The sequence below is a fragment of the Bos mutus genome, chromosome 7 (assembly GCF_027580195.1).
Source record: "Bos mutus isolate GX-2022 chromosome 7, NWIPB_WYAK_1.1, whole genome shotgun sequence".
In the NCBI taxonomy this organism is placed as follows: domain Eukaryota; kingdom Metazoa; phylum Chordata; class Mammalia; order Artiodactyla; family Bovidae; genus Bos; species Bos mutus.
The window spans coordinates 51580706-51598987 of record NC_091623.1 but is presented as its reverse complement, the minus strand read 5'-3'; the positions used below and the strand labels follow the sequence as shown (position 1 = coordinate 51598987).

Genomic DNA, 18282 nt, shown 5'->3' with positions numbered 1-18282 from the left:
TCTGGTGAAAGGGGTTAACCCTCCCTTCCAGAAAACAGATGGAACCCAGCCTTACCTTCTCCCCACTCCTGTCCCCCGGCATGGGACAAACCAGCTTCTTTGGTCTGGCCCCTTCTCCCCTAACTGATGGGGACCAGCCAGCCCCAGCTCCTCAGGAGAAGGGAGAGGCTTTCTAGCAGCAAAAAGGGTCCCTCCAGCCACCCCTCTGCCCCTTTCCCCAGTTCCTCCCTAGAGTCCCTCCCCCTGAACCCGAAGAAGTTCATGGCAGCAGCAGGCTGAGACCCGAAGATGTTTGAAAACTCATGGCACTTGTGAGAAAAGAGGGACAAAAGAGATGAGGGGTCAGAGCAAAGGTGGAGGGCTACCCCTGGGGAAATGGCAATGACAGGGCTGGGCTATGGCAATGGGACTACACTACCCCCGAAGAGGTGAGGGGGGAGGGTTGCTGGGAAGGCCAGGGAGACAGACTGGAGAGGGGGCAGGGAGAGGTCCTCAGGAGACACCCCAACCAGGCCCTAGTACCTGGCTTTGACTCTCCTGCGGGAGGGTGGAGGGGAGGCAAGGCGACCTCTCAGCTTCGGCCTCCCCACCCGGTGTAAGACCATCTCACCACTCCCATTCCTTCCTTCCCAGTCCTACCTGCCCCCAGCAAACACCGCTGCCCTCATTTTCCTTCCCAACAATGTCTCTAGGCAGGAAATCAGCCCCTTCTTCCCAGGCCCTGAGTCCCAGAAGCAATATACAAGAAGCAGGAACTCAAAGGGACAGCGCAGCCATCTCGGCAGAAGCATCTTTGGGCGTGAGGGTGCCTCCCCAGGCCACGGGGAGGGGCAGGGGAGACAGGCCGAGCCCTGGGGCAGACAGTGAGGTACACGCCCCAGGAGGGCTGACTGATGCCAGGGAGAGGCGAACCAGGAGGGTCGGGGGGGGGGCGACAGAACCAGGTGCTGGGGGAAGGAAACGGTTCTTTGTTTCGATGTTGCTTCTAGATTTTGTTGTCTCTGGATTGTAAAAAGCTGCTCTGGTGGCCCGCCCACCCCGGCTGGGGGATGCACACATACATGGAGAAGTCCTGGCTGCCAGGGCCCAGCGGCGCAGCTCTGCTCCGGAAAAATCCCGGGCTGGCCGGGCCGCAGGCTCCCGGTGGCTTCAAGTGATGAGATTTTCTTTCTTTTTTTTTGTCTTTTTTTTTCTTTTCCATTTCATTGAAATATTTACAGCAATGGGGGAAGAGGAGGAGGAGAAATAGAGAGGAGGGGGTAAGAGGGCCCCCTAGGGAAAGATCCAAGCCCAGGACCCACTCCCCAGGGAGCTCCAGACCCAAAATCTGCTCCCCAGATAGCCGAGCCCACAGGACTGGGAACTGCTCAAATACGGCCACCCCTGTGGGCTGGGGGCCCTGCGGGGAGTTGTGCTTCATCAGGAGTCGCCCCAAGGGAGGGGGTCATTGGGTGCACTCAGGGAGGGCTGAGGGGGCAGGCTTGCCGGGGAAAGCAGGGACGAAGAGCAGAGAGAAGGAGCTTCAGAGAAAGTTCCACCTGTAAACCACCAGCCACAACCGCCCGTTCCTCTCACCCTGGGGCTTTCTCCCCCGAGGGCGCTCTCCCAGGCCAGTGGCCCCAGTCTCCAAGGAGGAGCAGGGAACTGGAGTGCAGAGGAACCTGTCCATCTGTCCTGCGCCCACTGCTCCATCTGGGTGCAGCCGGGAGCACTTCCGGCTGCAAAGAGAGGAGCAGCTGACAGGCTTCATCCAGCAGGGCCTTTGACCCAGGGCAAGCAGAACCCTCATTTCCCTCCAGGGAGCAGGAAGGGTAGGGGGGCGGGGGAAGTCAAGGGTGGGCTGCACCCTTCCAATGTCTCCTTCCTCACTCCCCTGGGGGCCTCTTGGCTCCTCACTGCACTTCCCCCGAATTGAGCTGGTGCACATGGCTGGTGGGAAACCCTGTCTGTGAACCCTGCACCTCGGGCCCCCACAGCGCAGCCCCCAAGGGGCCTGGAGGGCCCACGGCCAAGGGGCGCCTGGAGAGAGTGGCCCATCGGCCACGGTCTCCATCCGTCTCCCTCTCCCACGAGCCCCGCCCAGGGGCCCCTCCCTGGCCCGGGCCACCAGCCCCCGGTCCGTGAGGTCCCTCAGAGACTGGTAACCAGTTGCATCTGCCCGTCCCCGTCGGGCCCTGGCCCTTCAAGGCCCGGGGCCGCCAGGTAGCCCTCGTGGCTGGGCCGCCGGACCTGGTAGTAGCCCTGCAGGGGGTTCCGGGCCACCAGGGCCGGCGGGCGCGAGGTGTAGTAGATTTCGGGGGGGCCAGGGGGTGCAGGTGGGGGTGGGGGCAGGGCCTCACTGGGCCCCTCGGGGCTGCTGTCCGGGTAGGAGGGCGAGTCCCGCAGGTTGGCCCCGCTGGCGTAGAGGGAGTCCCGGCCTGGAGGTGAGGAGAGGGGCCGGCTGGTGGCTCCATCCTCCGCCGTGCAGCTCTCCGACTCGTCCAGATCGCTCTGGTACAGCACCGACTGGGCCCGGGGCAGCAGCAGTGGCTCCTCCAGGGCCTTGTAGAGAAGTTCGATCTCTGCCCGGTCAGCCCCGGGCCCGCCAGCCTCTTCCTCCCCGCTGCCCCCTGGCACTGGCGGCACAGGGGGCTCCGGCGGTGGAGGACCCTTGGCTCCGCTGCTGCCCCCGCGCAGGTTGTTGTGCACCAGCTCCGAGATGATCATCTTCTCGAAGGCAGCGGCGTCGGCCAGGTTCCGGCCTCGAGGGGGCTCAGGGGCCCCATCCCCAGGAGGGAAATCCCCGCTTCGCAAGGAGTAGCTGTTGTTGAAGTTGCCATTGAGGGGTAGCGTGTCCATGCCGCAGGCTTCCCGGCCTCCCAGGGGGTGCTCTGCAGGCAGAAGGGAGCAGCTCAGGAGGAGAGCTGGGCAGTGGAAGGGATGTGGGCCACATGGGAGGTGGATGTCTGCCTTCACCTGGCTTTCCCTGGGTTCACCCTGTCCCTGGGGTCTGGGGTCTTCTATTCCCTCTCTTCCTCACTGGCAGTGGGGAACCAGCTCAGCAGACGGTTAGTGGGGGTGGGGACCGATTTCCCCAGGGTCCCCTCCCATCTGGGGGCTTGGAGTCTCAGCAGTATGAGGAGCCTGGGTGGCCAGGTCCCTTTCCCGTGATCTCCATCACCATGACTCCCCACCTAATGCAACATCATCCAGCCGGCTGCCAAGCCAGAGACTCCTGTCTGTGTGTGGGGGGCACCCCAGTTCTCTCTAAGGTGTGGTCACCTGAGGGGGCCGCTGTCGCATTCCCCTCTTGTCCCCACCCTTGGAAACATCAACAGGAAACAGTCATACTTACTGGGCTCCCGGTAGCTCCCTGCAGGTGCCGGCCAGGAGGGAAGAGAGAGAAGGTGAGAGCAGGCTCAGAATGCCGGGTCTAGGCTCCGACCAGTTCAGGAGGCACGAGGGTGCCCCCCGTAGAGACCCTCCCCACCCCCAGACCTGGCACCCTCTCTGGCACCAGCGTGCCCTCACCTGGGGAGTTGAAGACTGGGGGCGAGGAGGGGTTGAAGCCCACTGACTCGGCAATGAGGGTGTTGTAGGGGCTGGTGCCCCCACGGGGCTGCAGCACAGGGTTGGTCAGCAGGTGGTTCCCCATGGTACCTGCCCAGGAGGGAGGACGTCACGAGGCAGCTGGGAGAACCTCAAAGGGAGCGCAGGCGGGGCTCAGGAGTGCCCCCTCACCTCGGTTCAGGGTAGGGGTGCTGTTGATGTCGCCCGCCATGAAGGAGGATTCCGTCTGCTTCCTCACGGTGTCGTTCCACATCCTCCGGATTCGGCTCTGGGGACGTAACCCAGACATGAGGGCTCTCGGGCCGCCCATTCTCCCCATGCCCGATGGGTACCACCAGGGACTGGGCGGAGAAGTGCCCTGCGCCTGGGGCGCTGGGTCCGGCCCTCAGCCCGGGGCGCGGATCCTGCCTGTACCTGGGTCCCTGTGTAGTAGCGGGCGTTGCTCCGCATGGCTGAGGTCTTGAGTGAGCCGTGCGCACCCCCGGGTGGGGAGCGGATGCAGCAGTAGGAGTGCCGCAGGCACTTGCTGTACTCCTTATGCACCTGCGGGTGGGCGAGGAGGGCAGGCAGTTGGCAGACCCGAGACCAAGCTGCTGGTGGGCACCAGAAACCCCGCCATCCCCTCCTGCCTCCAGCGGTCAGCCCAGCAGGCTCTCTTCTCACTCAGGCCCATCTTCCTTTCTCCACCTTCACCATTAAGTTCTCATCTGTTCATTTGCTCAGCAGACCTTCAGGGAGCATCTTCTATGTGCCAAGTGTGGTTTAGGCCCCAAGGACAGATGCAAATCAGAAAGAGAGCCCTCCTTCTCAGAGCTGGTATCTTCCAGCAGACAGAGACTGAACACATCTACAGCAGCAGTGCGTTATGTGGGCTGTCTGCCCAGAGAACCATGGCCGGGGGTTAGGCAGGGCTGGTGGTGGGAGTGGGTGGTGATTTCCAATAGACGGGGGAGCGGGGGGACTCACTAAGGAGACGTTTGGCAAAGACTTGAAAGCAACAAGGCAGTGGGCCCCGCAGAGATCTGGGGAGGGGTAGGGGACAAGCCCCGAGGAAGGCCCATGCCTGAGTGTCTGCAGACAGAAGACAGAGCGTGGCTGGAGGAACGGGGAGAAAAGGGGGGCCCAGGGCGGACCCCGCGGGCCGGTGGGGGAGCCCTGTAAGGATGTCACTGTCACTGTGCGTCCAGTGTGGACCTGTCATCAGAACAGGAACACAGCTGACCTTGCAGCCAAGACCAGTGACCCCTGCCTTCTTCACTCCCTGTGCAGCCATCACCCACCTCACTGTCCTCTGAGACCAACAACGGCCTGACTGGGGCTCCCCACTGCCTTCAAGACGAAGTCTAACACTCCTTGGCTCCGTTTCCCTGGCTTCCGTCTTGAGTCTACAGCCTGTACACTCTTCTCTACATTCCTCTGCTTCTGTTACCTCTTTATTTTTAAGATTCAGACTTTAACACCCTTTATTTAAAAAGGAAACTTCCTGTCACCACAAAACTCATGGTTTACCCCGCGACTATTAAAGTAGGAAATGTTCTGTCTGGGTGGCACCCGGAGCTGTATTCCTCCACACGCTTGATCTACACCCCAAGCCATGTCCCTGCCCTGAGCTCTCCCGACTCCCCACATCTGTCTTGCTTTCTCATTCCTCTGGGCTCCTGTGTCTTGCTCTGTTCCAGAACCCTCCTCACCACGGGCTAGAATCTGCCTGAGCCTGTGCTTCCCTCCAGGCAGACACAGGTCCCGCTGCAGAAGACAGGCCCCTGGCCCTCTTCCCCAGAACTCACCTTCTTCTGTAAGGCGCAGTGAAAGACAAAGATGAAGACCCCCTGGAAGGCGTTGAAGGTGGTGAAGAGATAGGCCATGACCACGGACTCCTTGTTGATAAAGAGGAGGCCGAAAGCCCACGTGAGGCCCAGCAGGAAGAGCAGCGCAATGGCTCCCAGGGCCCAGGATCTGGGGGGGTGGTGGGGAGGAGACAGGACGTCAGAGTCCCCGCCGTCGGGGACACCACCCCCAGGGCCCTGCTGCACGTCCCTATTTCAGCAAGTCTGGGCAGTGCCCTGGGGTGAGCGGGCCTGCCCAGCGACACTCATCAGCCAGCTAGGCCTGGGGGGCATGTGGAGGTCGGGGGGTCAGGGTTCTCTGAATAGCCAGTCATTCTCCTGTATCCTTCATCCTCTTGGCTACACTTCCAAACCTTTAATCTATCTTTTGCTGCCTACGTGTCTTTAAGTTACCCTAAAATGGACTCGCGTATTTTTTTCGGCCACCTTGCACAGCTTGCGGGATCTTTAGTTCCTCAGCCAGGGACTGAACCCACACCCTTGGCAGTGAAAGCACCGAATCCTGACCACCAGACCTCCAGGGGACTCGCTGCGCTTGCTTTGTGAACTCTCTCACCCTAAGCGGTGATGTGCCTGAAACCTTCATTGGATGTGCTAACATCGTGTTGTCTAATACTCGTTAAACAGACACACAAAGAACATAGTAAAACACCACCTTCGTCCTTAAAAAGCAACGCAAGAGGTGAGAACACCACCTTTCGGGAAAGCCTGGGAGAGGCTGGGCCCAGCTCAGAGGTGCCAGGGCAGAGGTGCAGGGAGGGGTGCTCACTTAATGTTGTCGAGGCGACTGGAGTCAGGCTTGAGCACAGATGAGCTCCGGACCATCTTGTGCAGAGTCACCATGAGGAACACCAGGTTCACCTGCGGGCGGGTGAGGGGAGGGCTGGCCCGCGGCCCCTCTGCCTCCAGGCAGCGGCTTCTGACCAAATCCCAGCTGCCACCCCCGCCTCAGGGTCCCCTCTGCTGGTATGTGTGCTCGGCCGCGTCCAACTTTTTTGCAGCCCCATGGACTATACCCCCCGGGCTCCTCTATCCATGGGATTTCCCAAGAAAGAATACTGTAGTGGGTTGCCATTTCCTGCCCCTAGGTGCCTGTTGATGTGACAGGGCTCGGGGGCCTGACATAGAGCAGGAGCTCACACCACAGCTCCTAGACAGACTGACCTCAGTGCTGGAGCTTTACAGACACAAGCTGCTCTTTTTTGCCTCAGTTGGCTGCTCAGTTTTCAAGGGCTTGGGGAAAATGGGGGTCTGGGGGTCAGAGCTGGTCTGGATGAAGGACAGACTCAATGCTAGGGATACTGCCTTCCAACTCACCACAATAACAAAGGAGACGGGCCCAATGAAGCTCCAGATGAAGTAATTGTCCACTCGGAGCCAACACCTGTAAAGGAAGCAGGGCCGGGAAGAGAGGTGTGGCGGTGCGGGGGAAGAGAAGTGAGGGGGGCAGGGGAGAGGGGGTGCGCCCTTCCCTCCCTCTGACCCCCAGGGCCCAGGGACTCTAATGGCTCAGGCCCCAGAGCTCAGGAGAAGGGAGGCCAGTGCCCTGAGGGTCCTGGCTCAAGGGAAGCTGCTGAGCAGGGAACCACAAGGAGGAGAGACTAGGTGGAGGGGGCACTCACGCCTTCTCGGTGCCATAGCTGCGGTAGTCGATGGCGGCCGCAATGCCCACCACCAGGGCAGGGAAGCAGTACCCGCCCAGGTAGTAGTACTTGGTGCGGGAGTACTCGCTCTCAAACACCTCCACCAGCAGCAGGTAGAGATGCACACCCTCTAGGCACAGCCAGGAGAAGGCGGCCAGGAAGAAATAGTGCAGCAAGCCCGCGAAGATGGGGCAGGCGATCTGGGGACAGGGGTGGGGAAGCAACGCAGGTAAGGGGCTGCCCTGGCCGCCAACCTGCCAGTGGGCATCACAATCTCCTCCCCGCCCCTTCCGCTCCTGCCCCAGAGTCCCGCCCACCTCATACTGAGTCTTGTCTATCCCGACAAGGAAGAGCAGCTCCGCCAGGAAGAGGTTGATGCAGAGGTTCTTGTGGATGGTGTTCCGGTCGGTCTGTAGCCCCCGCAGGAAGCAGAAGGTGGAGATACAGATGGCCAGGCAGACCAGGGAGATGACGATGCCCACCCAAGTGATGACCGACAGCAGCAGCTCATTGATGCGGCCCTGGTACTGGGGAAGGAGCAGGGGGCATGCTGAGCCTTGCACACACACATGGGCCAGGCCAGGGGCCACGAGCTGCAGCCCACTGGGCCTTCTGCCACCTACCTGGCCTTCTGCCCCACCCCAGTCTACTAGCCAGGCCCCCACCCCTCTACAGGTGGCACGCTCACTTCCCATGCTCTGGCAGGCTTGTGGAGACATGACAAAGGTTGACACCAACTTGCTTCTCCAGCGGGCCTTGGGAAAAGGTGGAACTCGGACTAGGGAGAGCCAGACATGTGGCCTCCTGCCCTGGGCAAGACTCAGGGCCCCCCATGCCCATGAAGGTGGCCTTCCCTGGCACCACCCAAGAGGCCATGCAAGGCTGAGCCAGGAAGCAGGCCCGCCAGGAGGGGCGGGGCGCTGGTCAGCTTACGATCTCGCGGTGCGCCATGAGCACAGCAAAGTTGGTGAGGTGGCTGCAGGCACATGTGGTATGGGTCTTATTGGACTCCACCAGGCGGCAGCCCTGGGTTGACCAGTAGCCCAGCATGGAGCGCTCTGAGTAGTTCCAGAAGGAGCAGTTAGCGTTGAAGTGGTTCTTAGCCTGTTGTGGGGTGGAGGCCAGGGGGTCAGAGCTGGGAGTCCAGCCCCAGCCCCAACACCCCACCATGGGGACAAGCAGGAGACATGCCTGGGGCTTCCAGCTCCAGGTCACAGCCTGAGATCTCTGGGGACAGATGGCCCGAGATGCTAAGGTGGGGGCTGGGAGGCTGCTTCTCCAGGGAGGGGTTGTAACTTGCTCTCGGGGTGGGTGAACACACAGTGCGGGGTATGGATCTGCAGCCTGGGAAAGCGGAGGGTGCTGGGACACTCACGGAAGGAGTGGACATCTCAGCTCACCTCCAGGTGGGCCACAGTGAAGATGACAGGGTCCATCAGGAAGACTCGGCTGGACTCCTTGTTGATGGACGCTGCGATGACCTGCGAGTTCACCACCAGGGAGGCGCCCCCTGGGCCCCCCGAGCCTGCTTCACCCGCCAGCTTCACCGTGGCGTTCTCGGTGGACAGGAAGAGGCCCAGGTTGTTGTAGAGAATGAAGACAACCTTGACCACTCCTAGGTAGGACAGGCCCAGCAGGCGTGTGTCAGCCCCTGGCTGGTGCCGCCCTCCAGTTACACTGGCCGCTGGGATCTTTGAAGTCAGGCTGCCGCCCAGGCAAGGGGGCTCTAGGAGCCCTTCCGTGGGACCACTGCTCAGTTGCAGGCAGTTCCCAATGGCAGGGTAGTGATCCAGGACACACCTCACCCACCTCTCACTTTCTGTGTGACCTTGAGCAATTCCCTAACCTCTCCGGGCCTTAAATCTCAAATGGCACAACCTGCCCTAAACTCTGAGGATCATGCTGCTGTCGCACAGGAGTGAGCCCTCCAAACTGTCTGAGGTTCTGTGGGGCTTTCTGGGGTCCCCCTGAATCCCTTGAAAAGTTACACTAGCTTGCATGAAGGACACCTCTGTGTGTTGCTATGGGCTCCAACCTCTCATCAGAGTCTTCAGCCTGATCAGAGTTAAGAACTTCCCCATGAGAAGAGCTGGGGTACCGGCTCAGGGTTCAGACACTGACCGTTGCGGCTGTTCTGCTTGATGGTGTTGGCAGACAGCTGGATTGAGTTCTCGCTCGGGTACTCCTGGGGGAACACCAGCTCCTGCACTTGGCCCTCAGTGTTCAGGACTGTGACCTCGAGGACTGTGGGGACGGGGTGGCAAGGCACACAAGGTTGGGGTCTGTCCACAGTCCAGAGGCCCAGGCAAGGTTGAGGGCCAGGGTAGCCCTGGGTTGTCCAGGAGGAACAGGGACCCCCCCACCCTGTTCAAGTTCTGCACCCCGACTTGCCCCCCCACCTGACAGCAGCACTCACCCACGTTCTGCTTGGCGGCCAGGAAGCGGGCCGGCTCCCTGACATTGTCTGCCAGTAGGAAGGCGCCCTCTTCCAGGACATCTAGCAGCATGGTGGCCGTGTGCGCCTGCTCGGTGGCGTTCATGTCCTTCCAGGACTCGAGGGCCTCCGCCGCAGCAGGTTGTCCACTGTCTCCACCACAGCCTGCAAGTGTGGCGGGGCAACGCTGCGACTCCCGCTCTGTCCCTCAGTCCCTCCAACTGGGCTCCGCACCCCCTTCTTGGAACCTCTATCCCCCGGTGCCTCCTGGGGCCAGCCCCACTCACTCAGGAGACAGGAGCTCCTGGGCCTCACCTTGATGTAGTCCTTGCAAGTTCTCTCCCGCTTGTGCATCTGGGGAAAGAAGGAGGTGGGGTGAAGGCTGGTCTCCCAGCCCCTCTCTCCTTGAACCCTGACACTCACGTCTGGACACCAGAGAGATTCCTCTTCTGTCTCTGCCACTGACCTGGGGCTAGCCCACGAGCAAGAGCCATTGCTAAGGGAGCCCCCGCGCCCCCAGGACCATCCAGGAGGGAGTCCCGGCCGGCCTGGGCTCTGTCTCGCCTTCTCCTCTCCTGGCCGTGGATGGCCGCCTGGCTTTGCAGTGCCAGGCTGGGTGTCTCCCAAGTTCCTAGGGCGGTGCCCCTGCCCCACGGCCCCCGCCGCCGGGCCCACCTTGTTGTAGTTCTTGCCGGCCGACTCGCGCTCAATGGGCCGCAGCGCCTGCAGCTGGGCATCCAGAATGTCCAGCAATTGCTCCATCAGCTTCACAGAGGAGGACACATCACCCGCATAGATGGAGCCCCGGGTGTGGCGGGCTAGCTCGCTGGCAATGTTGGCCGCGTTCTCCCCACTCTTGATCTGCAGGAGGCAGGAGGGGGAGCCCCCGGTCTCGTCAGGGACCATCCTGCTTCTCTCTCCACACACCCAGCCTGCTCAGCCCCTCTCATCCCTCTCTGCGGTCCCTTCTCCCTGCCTGCCCTGGCCCTCCCCATCTGTCTGTCCCCTCTGGAGACTAGGGGTGGACCCCGGCCTGTCTCCCCAGGAGTTCCACCGCCCCCCGCTGTGCCCTGTGCCTGGGCACCCAGGGCCAGCAAGGTAAGCATGTGTGCCTATCTGGGGGTGGGGTGGCTGCTGGTACCTTCTGGGCCACCTGGTTGACCCAGGGGGAGGTGCAGTTGCTGAGGTCAGGGCCCCGGGGATTCCAGAGCCCCAGGGCTGGTAGACACTGGAAGGAGGCAATTCCTGTAGGGACAGACACACAGGAACAGAGAAGGGAGCCACGGGAGGGAGAGGGGAATGGGCCAGAGCAGGAAAAAGGAGATGGCAGAGAGAGGGGGACGAGCAGGTGAGGGAAGAGGTGAGGGGGCACGGAAGACCGGACATGAAACAGGCCAGACAGTCAAAGAGAGGTGTCACTCTGAAATGACATGAGCCGCCCACTTCCCCTAAACCCTCCCTCTCGGCTCCTCTTCCAGCTTGGCCTACCACAGTCAGAGCCTTCCGGTCAAGCCTACCTTGGAAGCCCCACCACGCCTCTCGCAAAGCCTCTCTGACCCTTCCCTCGGATCCCTGGAGCCTGTGGTCCCGGCCCTGCCTTCTCTGGTGCGTCAGCTGCTGTGTCCTGACCCCCAGCTGCTCCTGGGCCTGTGTCCATTTCGGTCCGAGGCCAGGACTCAGGTTACCTCCCAGGGGCTCCCTGCAGGGTCCATCCAGGGCTTTGCATGGCAGGTGCTTAGAATTGCAGGAGGGGACAGGGGTGGAGCAAGGGGCACTAACTGAGCTGTGACTGTGCCCTGGGGACACAGTTGCAGACATGAAGCATGACCCTTGCATACAGCCCACTTTGGCAGGGAAGGTGGACAGATAAGTGCATCCAAGCTGAGTTAGGGGCATGTCCCCTGTCCCTTTCCTGGCCAAGCCAGCAGTGGTCATTCCCCAAGCCAGCTACAGCAAAGGTCACCTAGGCTCGGCACTCACCTCGAGTCCCCTTGGGGCAGGGCCTCTCCACCAGCATGCCCTGCTGGGTGGCCGGCCATTGGACCCGCCGCACCTCTCGAGGTTCACAAAAGAGTTCTGGGGACACGTGCAGATTGGGGGCAGGGGGCCGCCGGGTGCTGGGGGCCGGGGCAGTGGCTGGAGGTAGGTCAGGTCCCAGCTGGTTGATGGCACCCACGGGGTGCGTGGTGAGGGGTGCTCGGCGGAGCGGGGTGGTGGCTGCTGGCGAGGCTGTGCTCGTCAGGGGTGTGGGCCGGGCTGTGGTGGTTGTGCTGAGGGGTGGGGAAGTGGCTGGGCCTGGAAGGGAGAGGGGACACAAGATGCGGTTACCCCCAGGGTTGGTCTCCCACTAGGTCTGAGAGATCTCCCCTAGCCCCTCTCTGCCCAGAGGCCCCACGCACCCCTGGGACTATACAGCGTCAGAAGGTGGCAGAAATCCACTCATTTGTCCTCTGAGGTCTGAGAGCAACTGCAGAGGACAAGCCAGGAAGGCAGTGTTGCAGGCTCCCACCCTCATGCTCCTCTTACTCTGGGCTCTCTGGCCTGGCCACGTCCCTTCCCTCTGGGGACCTCAGTTCCCCCTCTTTTATTCGAGGGGACTCTTCTTGAGCTGTGGGGCTGCACAGAGCTGGTTTAGGGTGGCTGAGGGGTTAGAATGAGACTGCCGAGGGGTTCCCAATCCTAGTCAGTATCAGCAGTTCAGCTTTGCTGTTTTACTGGTACTCCCACCCAAGACTGGGGTTGAAGGGGCTCCAGGGCTCAAAACGGCCTTAGGAGAGTGCAGCTTGGCTAAAAGCCCAGAGTCCTTGGTCTAGCTTCTCAAATAAGCAAGCTAGCTAGTCTCACATCCACCCAGTGCTTGTGTATATGAAAATCGCTCAGTTGTGTCCAACTCTCTGAGACCCCCATGGACTGTAGCCTGCCAGGCTCCTCTGTTCGTGGAATTCTCCAGGCCAGGATATTGGAGTGGGTAGCCATTCCCTTCTCCAGGGGACCTTCCTGACCCAGGGATCGAACCCAGGTCTCCCACATTGCAGGCGGATTCTTTACCATCTGAGCCAGCAGGGAAGCCCACCCAGTGCTTGGGTTTCCTCATCTGTAAATGAGGCAACAGTAAGCCCTGGCTCTCAGACTGCAAGGATCAGAGGAGTTAATTGGAAAGTGCTGAAAACAGCCTGTCCCGTTGCTACCTCTGTGACCTCCAGGGTTCCCTTGAACGCACCTCCAGGTCCTCTAGGAGCTCAGAGTGCACCCCCCTCCGCTTGAGACCCAGGGGCAGGGGCTGTTGGGGAGTGAACTCGAGCTGTCCTCACCCGCACTAGGGTCGGGCGGCCCAAACTCCAGGCTATAGCGCACCACAAAGTAGTTGTTCCAGACATAGAGCTGGTTGTCGCGAGGGTTATAGTCGACAGAGGAGACGAACTGGTAGGGGTTGGGAAAGGCCAGGCTCACAGGCTCCTCACGGTTGGCGTTGGTGTTGAAGGCGTAGTCCACGCGGTTGCCGGCTGCCTCGCTGTCGTCGTCCACGTACACGGAGCGCAGCACGTACAGGACGCCGCACACCATGAAGGCGTTGGACGCGGAGCGCTTGTCGTAGCCGGTCTCCCACGTGCCCTCGAAGCGCAGCGTGTAGGGGTTGAGTTGGCTCACCACCAGCCGCCCGTTGTTGCCCTCAGTAGCGTAGATGACCCACAGCCCGTTCTCGTCCACTGCCAGGTCGATGTCGGTCTTGCCCCCCCAGCGGTAGGGCGACGTGTCGTGGTAATTGGCTGTGTTGATGACCGTCTCCCCGCTCTTGATGCGCGTGCGCAAGTCGTACTTGACAATGTTGCGCGTGCGCTCCTTGTTGTAGAAGACGGCGCCGTCGTAGACCACGAAGCCCGTGCCGTCTACGCGGTTGGGCAGGCGATAGGTGGTGGTGTGGCGCGCTGCCACGTAGTCCTCCCACGAGGCGTACTCGGTCAGCGTGTCCGTGCGGTAGGGGATCCACGGCATGACGTAGATGCGGTCACCTGCCTGCAGCGGGTCCTTGCACCATGCACCAGACTGGTGCTCCGACTCGTGGGTTGAGGTGGGCTCCAGCACCTTCTGCAGGGTCCCTGGGCACACGAAGACTGGGTCGGGCGGGGAGGGGCAGGGAGGACACAGGGAGAGGAGGAGGAGCGGGGGGCGGGGTGGGGGGGACGGGGGTGGCAAGGGAGAGGGAGAGAGAGAGGCGAGTTGGTCACGTGGCCAGCGGGGGGAGCCAGGCTGTCCCCTCCTGCTGCTGCAGTCACGGTTGCTTGGTAGGGCTGGTGATGGGAAGGGGGTTTCTGGGCTGGGACCCCTGCCCCGCCCAGCTGCCCCTCTCCCTGGAGATGTCAACCCTGGAGGCCATTAAGAGCAGGGTTAGTGGTGGGGGGGTAGGGAGGAGGTGCCCCTCTTTCCTTCCCTGGCTGCTAGAGACCCCACAGGCTGGGGATAAGGGGTTTGGCAAGAGCCATCCGAGAGTCAGTCTCATGTGCCTTTAGTGGGGGATGGAGAGATTTCCTCATTGGAGCCACTGGTGGCTTTGAGGTGCCAGGGACTCAGGGCCCTGTCCCTTTGCCATCATTTGCGCCCCTATGGAAGAACTAGGGTCAAGGGTCCCATCTTTCACCAACCACACCAGGACACAGATATATATATATATATATACGTTTTCTTAAAAAACTCCATTTTCTTCCTCCTGCAAAAACTGCAAGGTAGAGTGATGTTTCTGTACCCACTGTGGGTGGGTGTCAGGAGCGCACTCCTATTCCAGGGTGAGAGAGGCACCCAAGGTTCCTGACGCAGCCTGTGACAACCCCCCACCCAGCACCCAGGAAATCAGGGGCTGGGGAAGAGTTTTCGGAAAAGTCCAGCCCCTCCTGAGGGGTGCCCAGCCCTGCCCCCAGCCGGCAGGGTCTCTCATGGGGTTTATCGAGCAGCAGACACTGATACTGGTGCACAGGGGTGGTGGGGCGAGGGCAGAGAGGGAGGGGACTCCCGGGAGAGTTGGGTAGGGGGGAGGAGAGCTGTGTGGAGGGAAGAGAGACAAGTGGTGGTGTGGGGGCGCTCGGCGAGGTCCTGGCTCCAAGGGAGGCACGCCGGAGAGCACCTGGGAAGAAAGAGTTAGTGCTGGCGAGGAGAGAGGGGGGTGAGCAGAGAATTCACTCCAAGGCCCAGGCCCGACTGAGGGTCCCTTGGGGGGGCAGTCCCAGGTCCAGCTCAGAGGGGGCCAGGGAGGGAACCAGGTGCTAGGATAAAGACCCAGCCCGCCCCCGACAGGCCCCCCACCTCCCCTTCCCCGACCCGATTTACCTGCAACCATCCCCGGCTCGGGAGGAGGGACCAAGGCAGCGCTGATGTCAGAAAGGTGGGGGGCCCCGCCCCACCCCCCCATTCCCTGAAAAGGAGGAAAACCTCAACTGCATCTCGTTGGCCACCAACGGCCTGCCCACCCTTGCCCAGTCACGACCCAGCGCCACCGACTCCTGGACTCCCCCTACTGGCCCGGTGGGAGTCTGGGCTTGCACAAACAGTGTGGCCAGGCTCCCCTCCTTCTCCCACAGTGGCGAGGTCCCTCCAACCAGGATGGCTGGGGGCCTCCCTCTCGGCGCCGCCCGACTAGCAGAACCTGAGGACCGGCCGGGGTGAGAGTTTGTAGTGAATTCTCTGCTCCTGCTTGGCCTGTCACCAAAGCAGCCGGCCCGAGGGGACAAGAGAGGGCTGGGACTTGGTGCTGGCTTGGGGAGGAGCGTGGCCCCAGTGGCTAGAGGGCCTTGGCCAGGAACCATTCCTCATTCCAATTCCAGCCCCATTCTTCAGCAGGGTTAGGTGGGTGGCTGGGGATTCCAGCCCGCCCGCCACAGTGTCAGGACTTTCTGATCCAGGGGTCTTGGGTCACAAAGCAGCCAGGTGCATGCCCTGCTTTAGGAGGGGGAGGGAAGCCTGGGGCTCCAGCGCTGTGTTCCCAGTGCCCTGAGGGGTTAGCCTGCACCTTCTGTCCAGCCCACTGGCCTCTGCCCTTTTCTCCTGTGCCTGGGTCTTCCCTCTCCCCAAGCCAGGCCCCCCAGCCAGCTTTGTGACGCCTGACAGATGTGTTTGTATGTGTGTGTGGGGGCGGGGGGTGGGCAGTGGGAGGTCTCAGAGCCCGGCCTGGTGGGCAGGGCATGGAGAAGGAAAACGTGGTTAGAGGTTACCCTGGGGGAAGGGGGAGAAGATGAGGAAGGGCCTGCTCGGGGCCTTTGCCAGCAAGGACCCTGCCCCAGCGCCAAGCTCCCAAAGCCTTCTCTGCCCTCCAGCCTCCTCCCACCCGTCCCTTGAAGAGAAAAGATCCCAGGCTGCGTGTCCGACCACCACCGGGCCTGCAAGAAGAGTGTCTGGTGCTGGGCGGAGAGACTCCAGGAAAGAGAGAGGGAGAGAGTGGTGGGGTGCAGTGAGGGGCAGGGCGGTGGGCTGGTGGCCCAGGCCTCTATGAGATGGGGGGAGGGACAAGGGGGAGGGGAGCAGCTCGGAGGGACCCCGCCCTGCCTCCCTCAAAGGGGACGCTCCACTGACCACCGTAATTTCAAGGCCAACGTGATCCCAAAAGGTCATCTCTCCCATCCCCGCCTCAGCGCTGTCCATTTCCCACGACTTCCAGGGGAGGCGGTGGCCCTCCATGACAGCCAAGTCCAGCCCAGCCGCCCTCCCTACCGCCGTGGAAATTACGGTGCTCACGGAAGCCCCCAGACCCAGCCTGTGCCTCCCCCGCCCCCCTCTCTCTGGTCCTCTAACCACAACAGCCCAGAAGAAACCCTGACTGCAGCTTCGCAAGTATTTCAGAACCAAAAAAAAAAAAAAAACAAACGCTCCCCCGCCCCTCGCTCCCCCAACCGTGAGGCCCACCCCCACCCCCTCGGGCCCCCCAGTGATCTGGCAGGCGCCCTCCCCGGGCTGGGGGCAACTCACACCCCTCTCCCCAGGGGCTGCCCCCCACCACCCCCCGCTGGTGGAGGATGGGGTGGGGGTGGGGAAAACTGGTGCTCCGTGCTCCGAAACAGCTCTGGGCCTTGGAAACGCCAAACCAGAAGGAACTTAAACCACCAGGAGCAGAGAGAGAGAGAGAGAGAGAGAGAGAGAGAAATAGAGAGAGAGGAGGAGGAGAAAGAGGAGGTAATCTGCTCCCCAAAAGGAAAACAAAGGTGTGCCCTCCCTCCCGCCTCCCCTGAACCAGACACAAAAGTTGGGGCAGGAAGAAAAGAGAAGACAGCCGGCTCCCCGGTGCCCTCCGCCCCCAGTCGGGAGCCAGGGAAGAGGGTCCCTCTCTCCCCACCCACCCTGGATGCTTATAGACTTCTCCTGAAGGAGGCAAAAGAAGAATGAGAGAAGGTCAGGTTCCCCCCCCACCCCTGCAGGGGCCAGGGACTAGAAAGGAGGGACAGGGAGAGACAGACAGAGTGAGAGGAGAGAGAGACAGAGGTAGAGAGAGCAGAAGGTCCTGCCCGAGCTCAGAGAAGCTCCCTTGGGTGTCTGGAGGGTGGAGTTGCCTGGTCGCACCAGGGCTGGCCCCACCAGTGGGGGGACACCGGGGTGGGGTGGGGAGCGACTGGACCAAGTTGGGGGGTGGGGGGGTAGAAGAAGGGGCCGGAGGGGAGGGCAGGTCACATAAGTGTGGTACAGGTAAAACAAAGTCTGAGTTAGGGGTTAGCATTGGTAACAGTGCGTTTACCTTTCTGCTCCACTTCTACTTTAAGCATCGGAAGAGAGAGAGAAAACAAATTGAAAAAAAAAATGTGCAAGAAAAAAAGAGAAAAAAAAAGATTAAATTGCTTTCGTTTCTTTTCTGGCAACACGCCCCCTTTTCCTTTCTTTTCCTCACTCCTGGTTCCCCAACCCCGAAGGTAGAGCAGCCCCCGCCCCCATGTCCTTTCCTCCTAGGGAGGATGTCGGGAAGACAGTCACAGGGAGGAGGGAGACACACGGGAGGACAGAGACCGAGAGAGACACGGGTTGGGGGCAGGGAGAGGGGGCATACAGGTAGGCAGACGGACAGAGCCCTCAGCCCGGAGAGGGCACCCCCAGTGCAGCAAGGCTGGGGAGGGGGAGCCCCAGCCGGGAGGCAGCTCCGCTCCAGGGGCCACCAGGAAGGGATGGTGGGGGGTGGAGGAACCCCTTGGTCCCCTCCAGCCCTGCCTGCTGCCCTTGTGCTAGAACCGGGGGCCCAGGAGGGGATTCAGTGCCACCCTCAGCCTGGGAGCACCACAGAGAAGACACGCAGGATGCCCTCCCCTTCTGTGCTGGCCTTAAAAAGAGTCCAGCTGCGTTTCCCCAAACCCTCGGAACCCCACCCCCACCTGGAAGCCAACACAGAGAGAGGGTGGCAGGTCGGACACAGAACGATGGAGAGGCAGACAGGCGGAGCCCGGGGCCTCCAAGAGCCCCATCGGGGAGACGAGGCAGAGAGGGAAGAGGCTGGGCTGGGGGCGACATCACAGACGGGCAGGACAGCAGGAGGGGCCACAGACACGCTCCCCCGCTCCCCCGGGGGCAAGCCCGAGGCTCAGTCTCTCTGCCCAGCTCCCCCCTGGGGGCCCAGGAGCTGGGAGCTCCCCAGCCCACAGCTGGGATGGGCAGGCGGGCAGCACCTGGGGAGGAAGGGGGCACGGGTTAAACTGTGCTCAGCTGCAAGGCAAATCCAGCGTTAGTCGGGCCTGTCAGGTCCGTGTGCCAGGGGAGGTGGGGGGTGCCCCACACACCCACTGCTCCATTCCCATGGTAGCCCCGCACCCACCCCCGACCAGCACTGGGGTCACCCCAGCCTCTGAAG

At 61.7% G+C, this 18282-nt stretch overlaps 1 protein-coding gene across 1 annotated transcript in view; it reads right to left on the bottom strand.

Annotated features, from left to right (window-relative positions):
- Nucleotides 1-314: 314 nt before the first annotated feature.
- Nucleotides 315-18282, bottom strand: part of ADGRL1 (adhesion G protein-coupled receptor L1) — a 49369-nt gene continuing 31401 nt past the window's right edge. Inside the window, 21 exon segments of the mRNA XM_070373529.1 lie at nt 315-2870; nt 3335-3352; nt 3511-3639; nt 3721-3817; nt 3964-4092; nt 5337-5505; nt 6166-6257; nt 6714-6780; nt 7019-7239; nt 7357-7566; nt 7973-8143; nt 8440-8654; nt 9161-9283; nt 9456-9605; nt 9608-9638; nt 9789-9827; nt 10149-10334; nt 10615-10718; nt 11454-11768; nt 12785-13585; nt 17185-17202. Coding sequence (XP_070229630.1) covers nt 2131-2870; nt 3335-3352; nt 3511-3639; nt 3721-3817; nt 3964-4092; nt 5337-5505; nt 6166-6257; nt 6714-6780; nt 7019-7239; nt 7357-7566; nt 7973-8143; nt 8440-8654; nt 9161-9283; nt 9456-9605; nt 9608-9638; nt 9789-9827; nt 10149-10334; nt 10615-10718; nt 11454-11768; nt 12785-13585; nt 17185-17202 — 4025 coding nt within the window. The 3' untranslated portion in view covers nt 315-2130.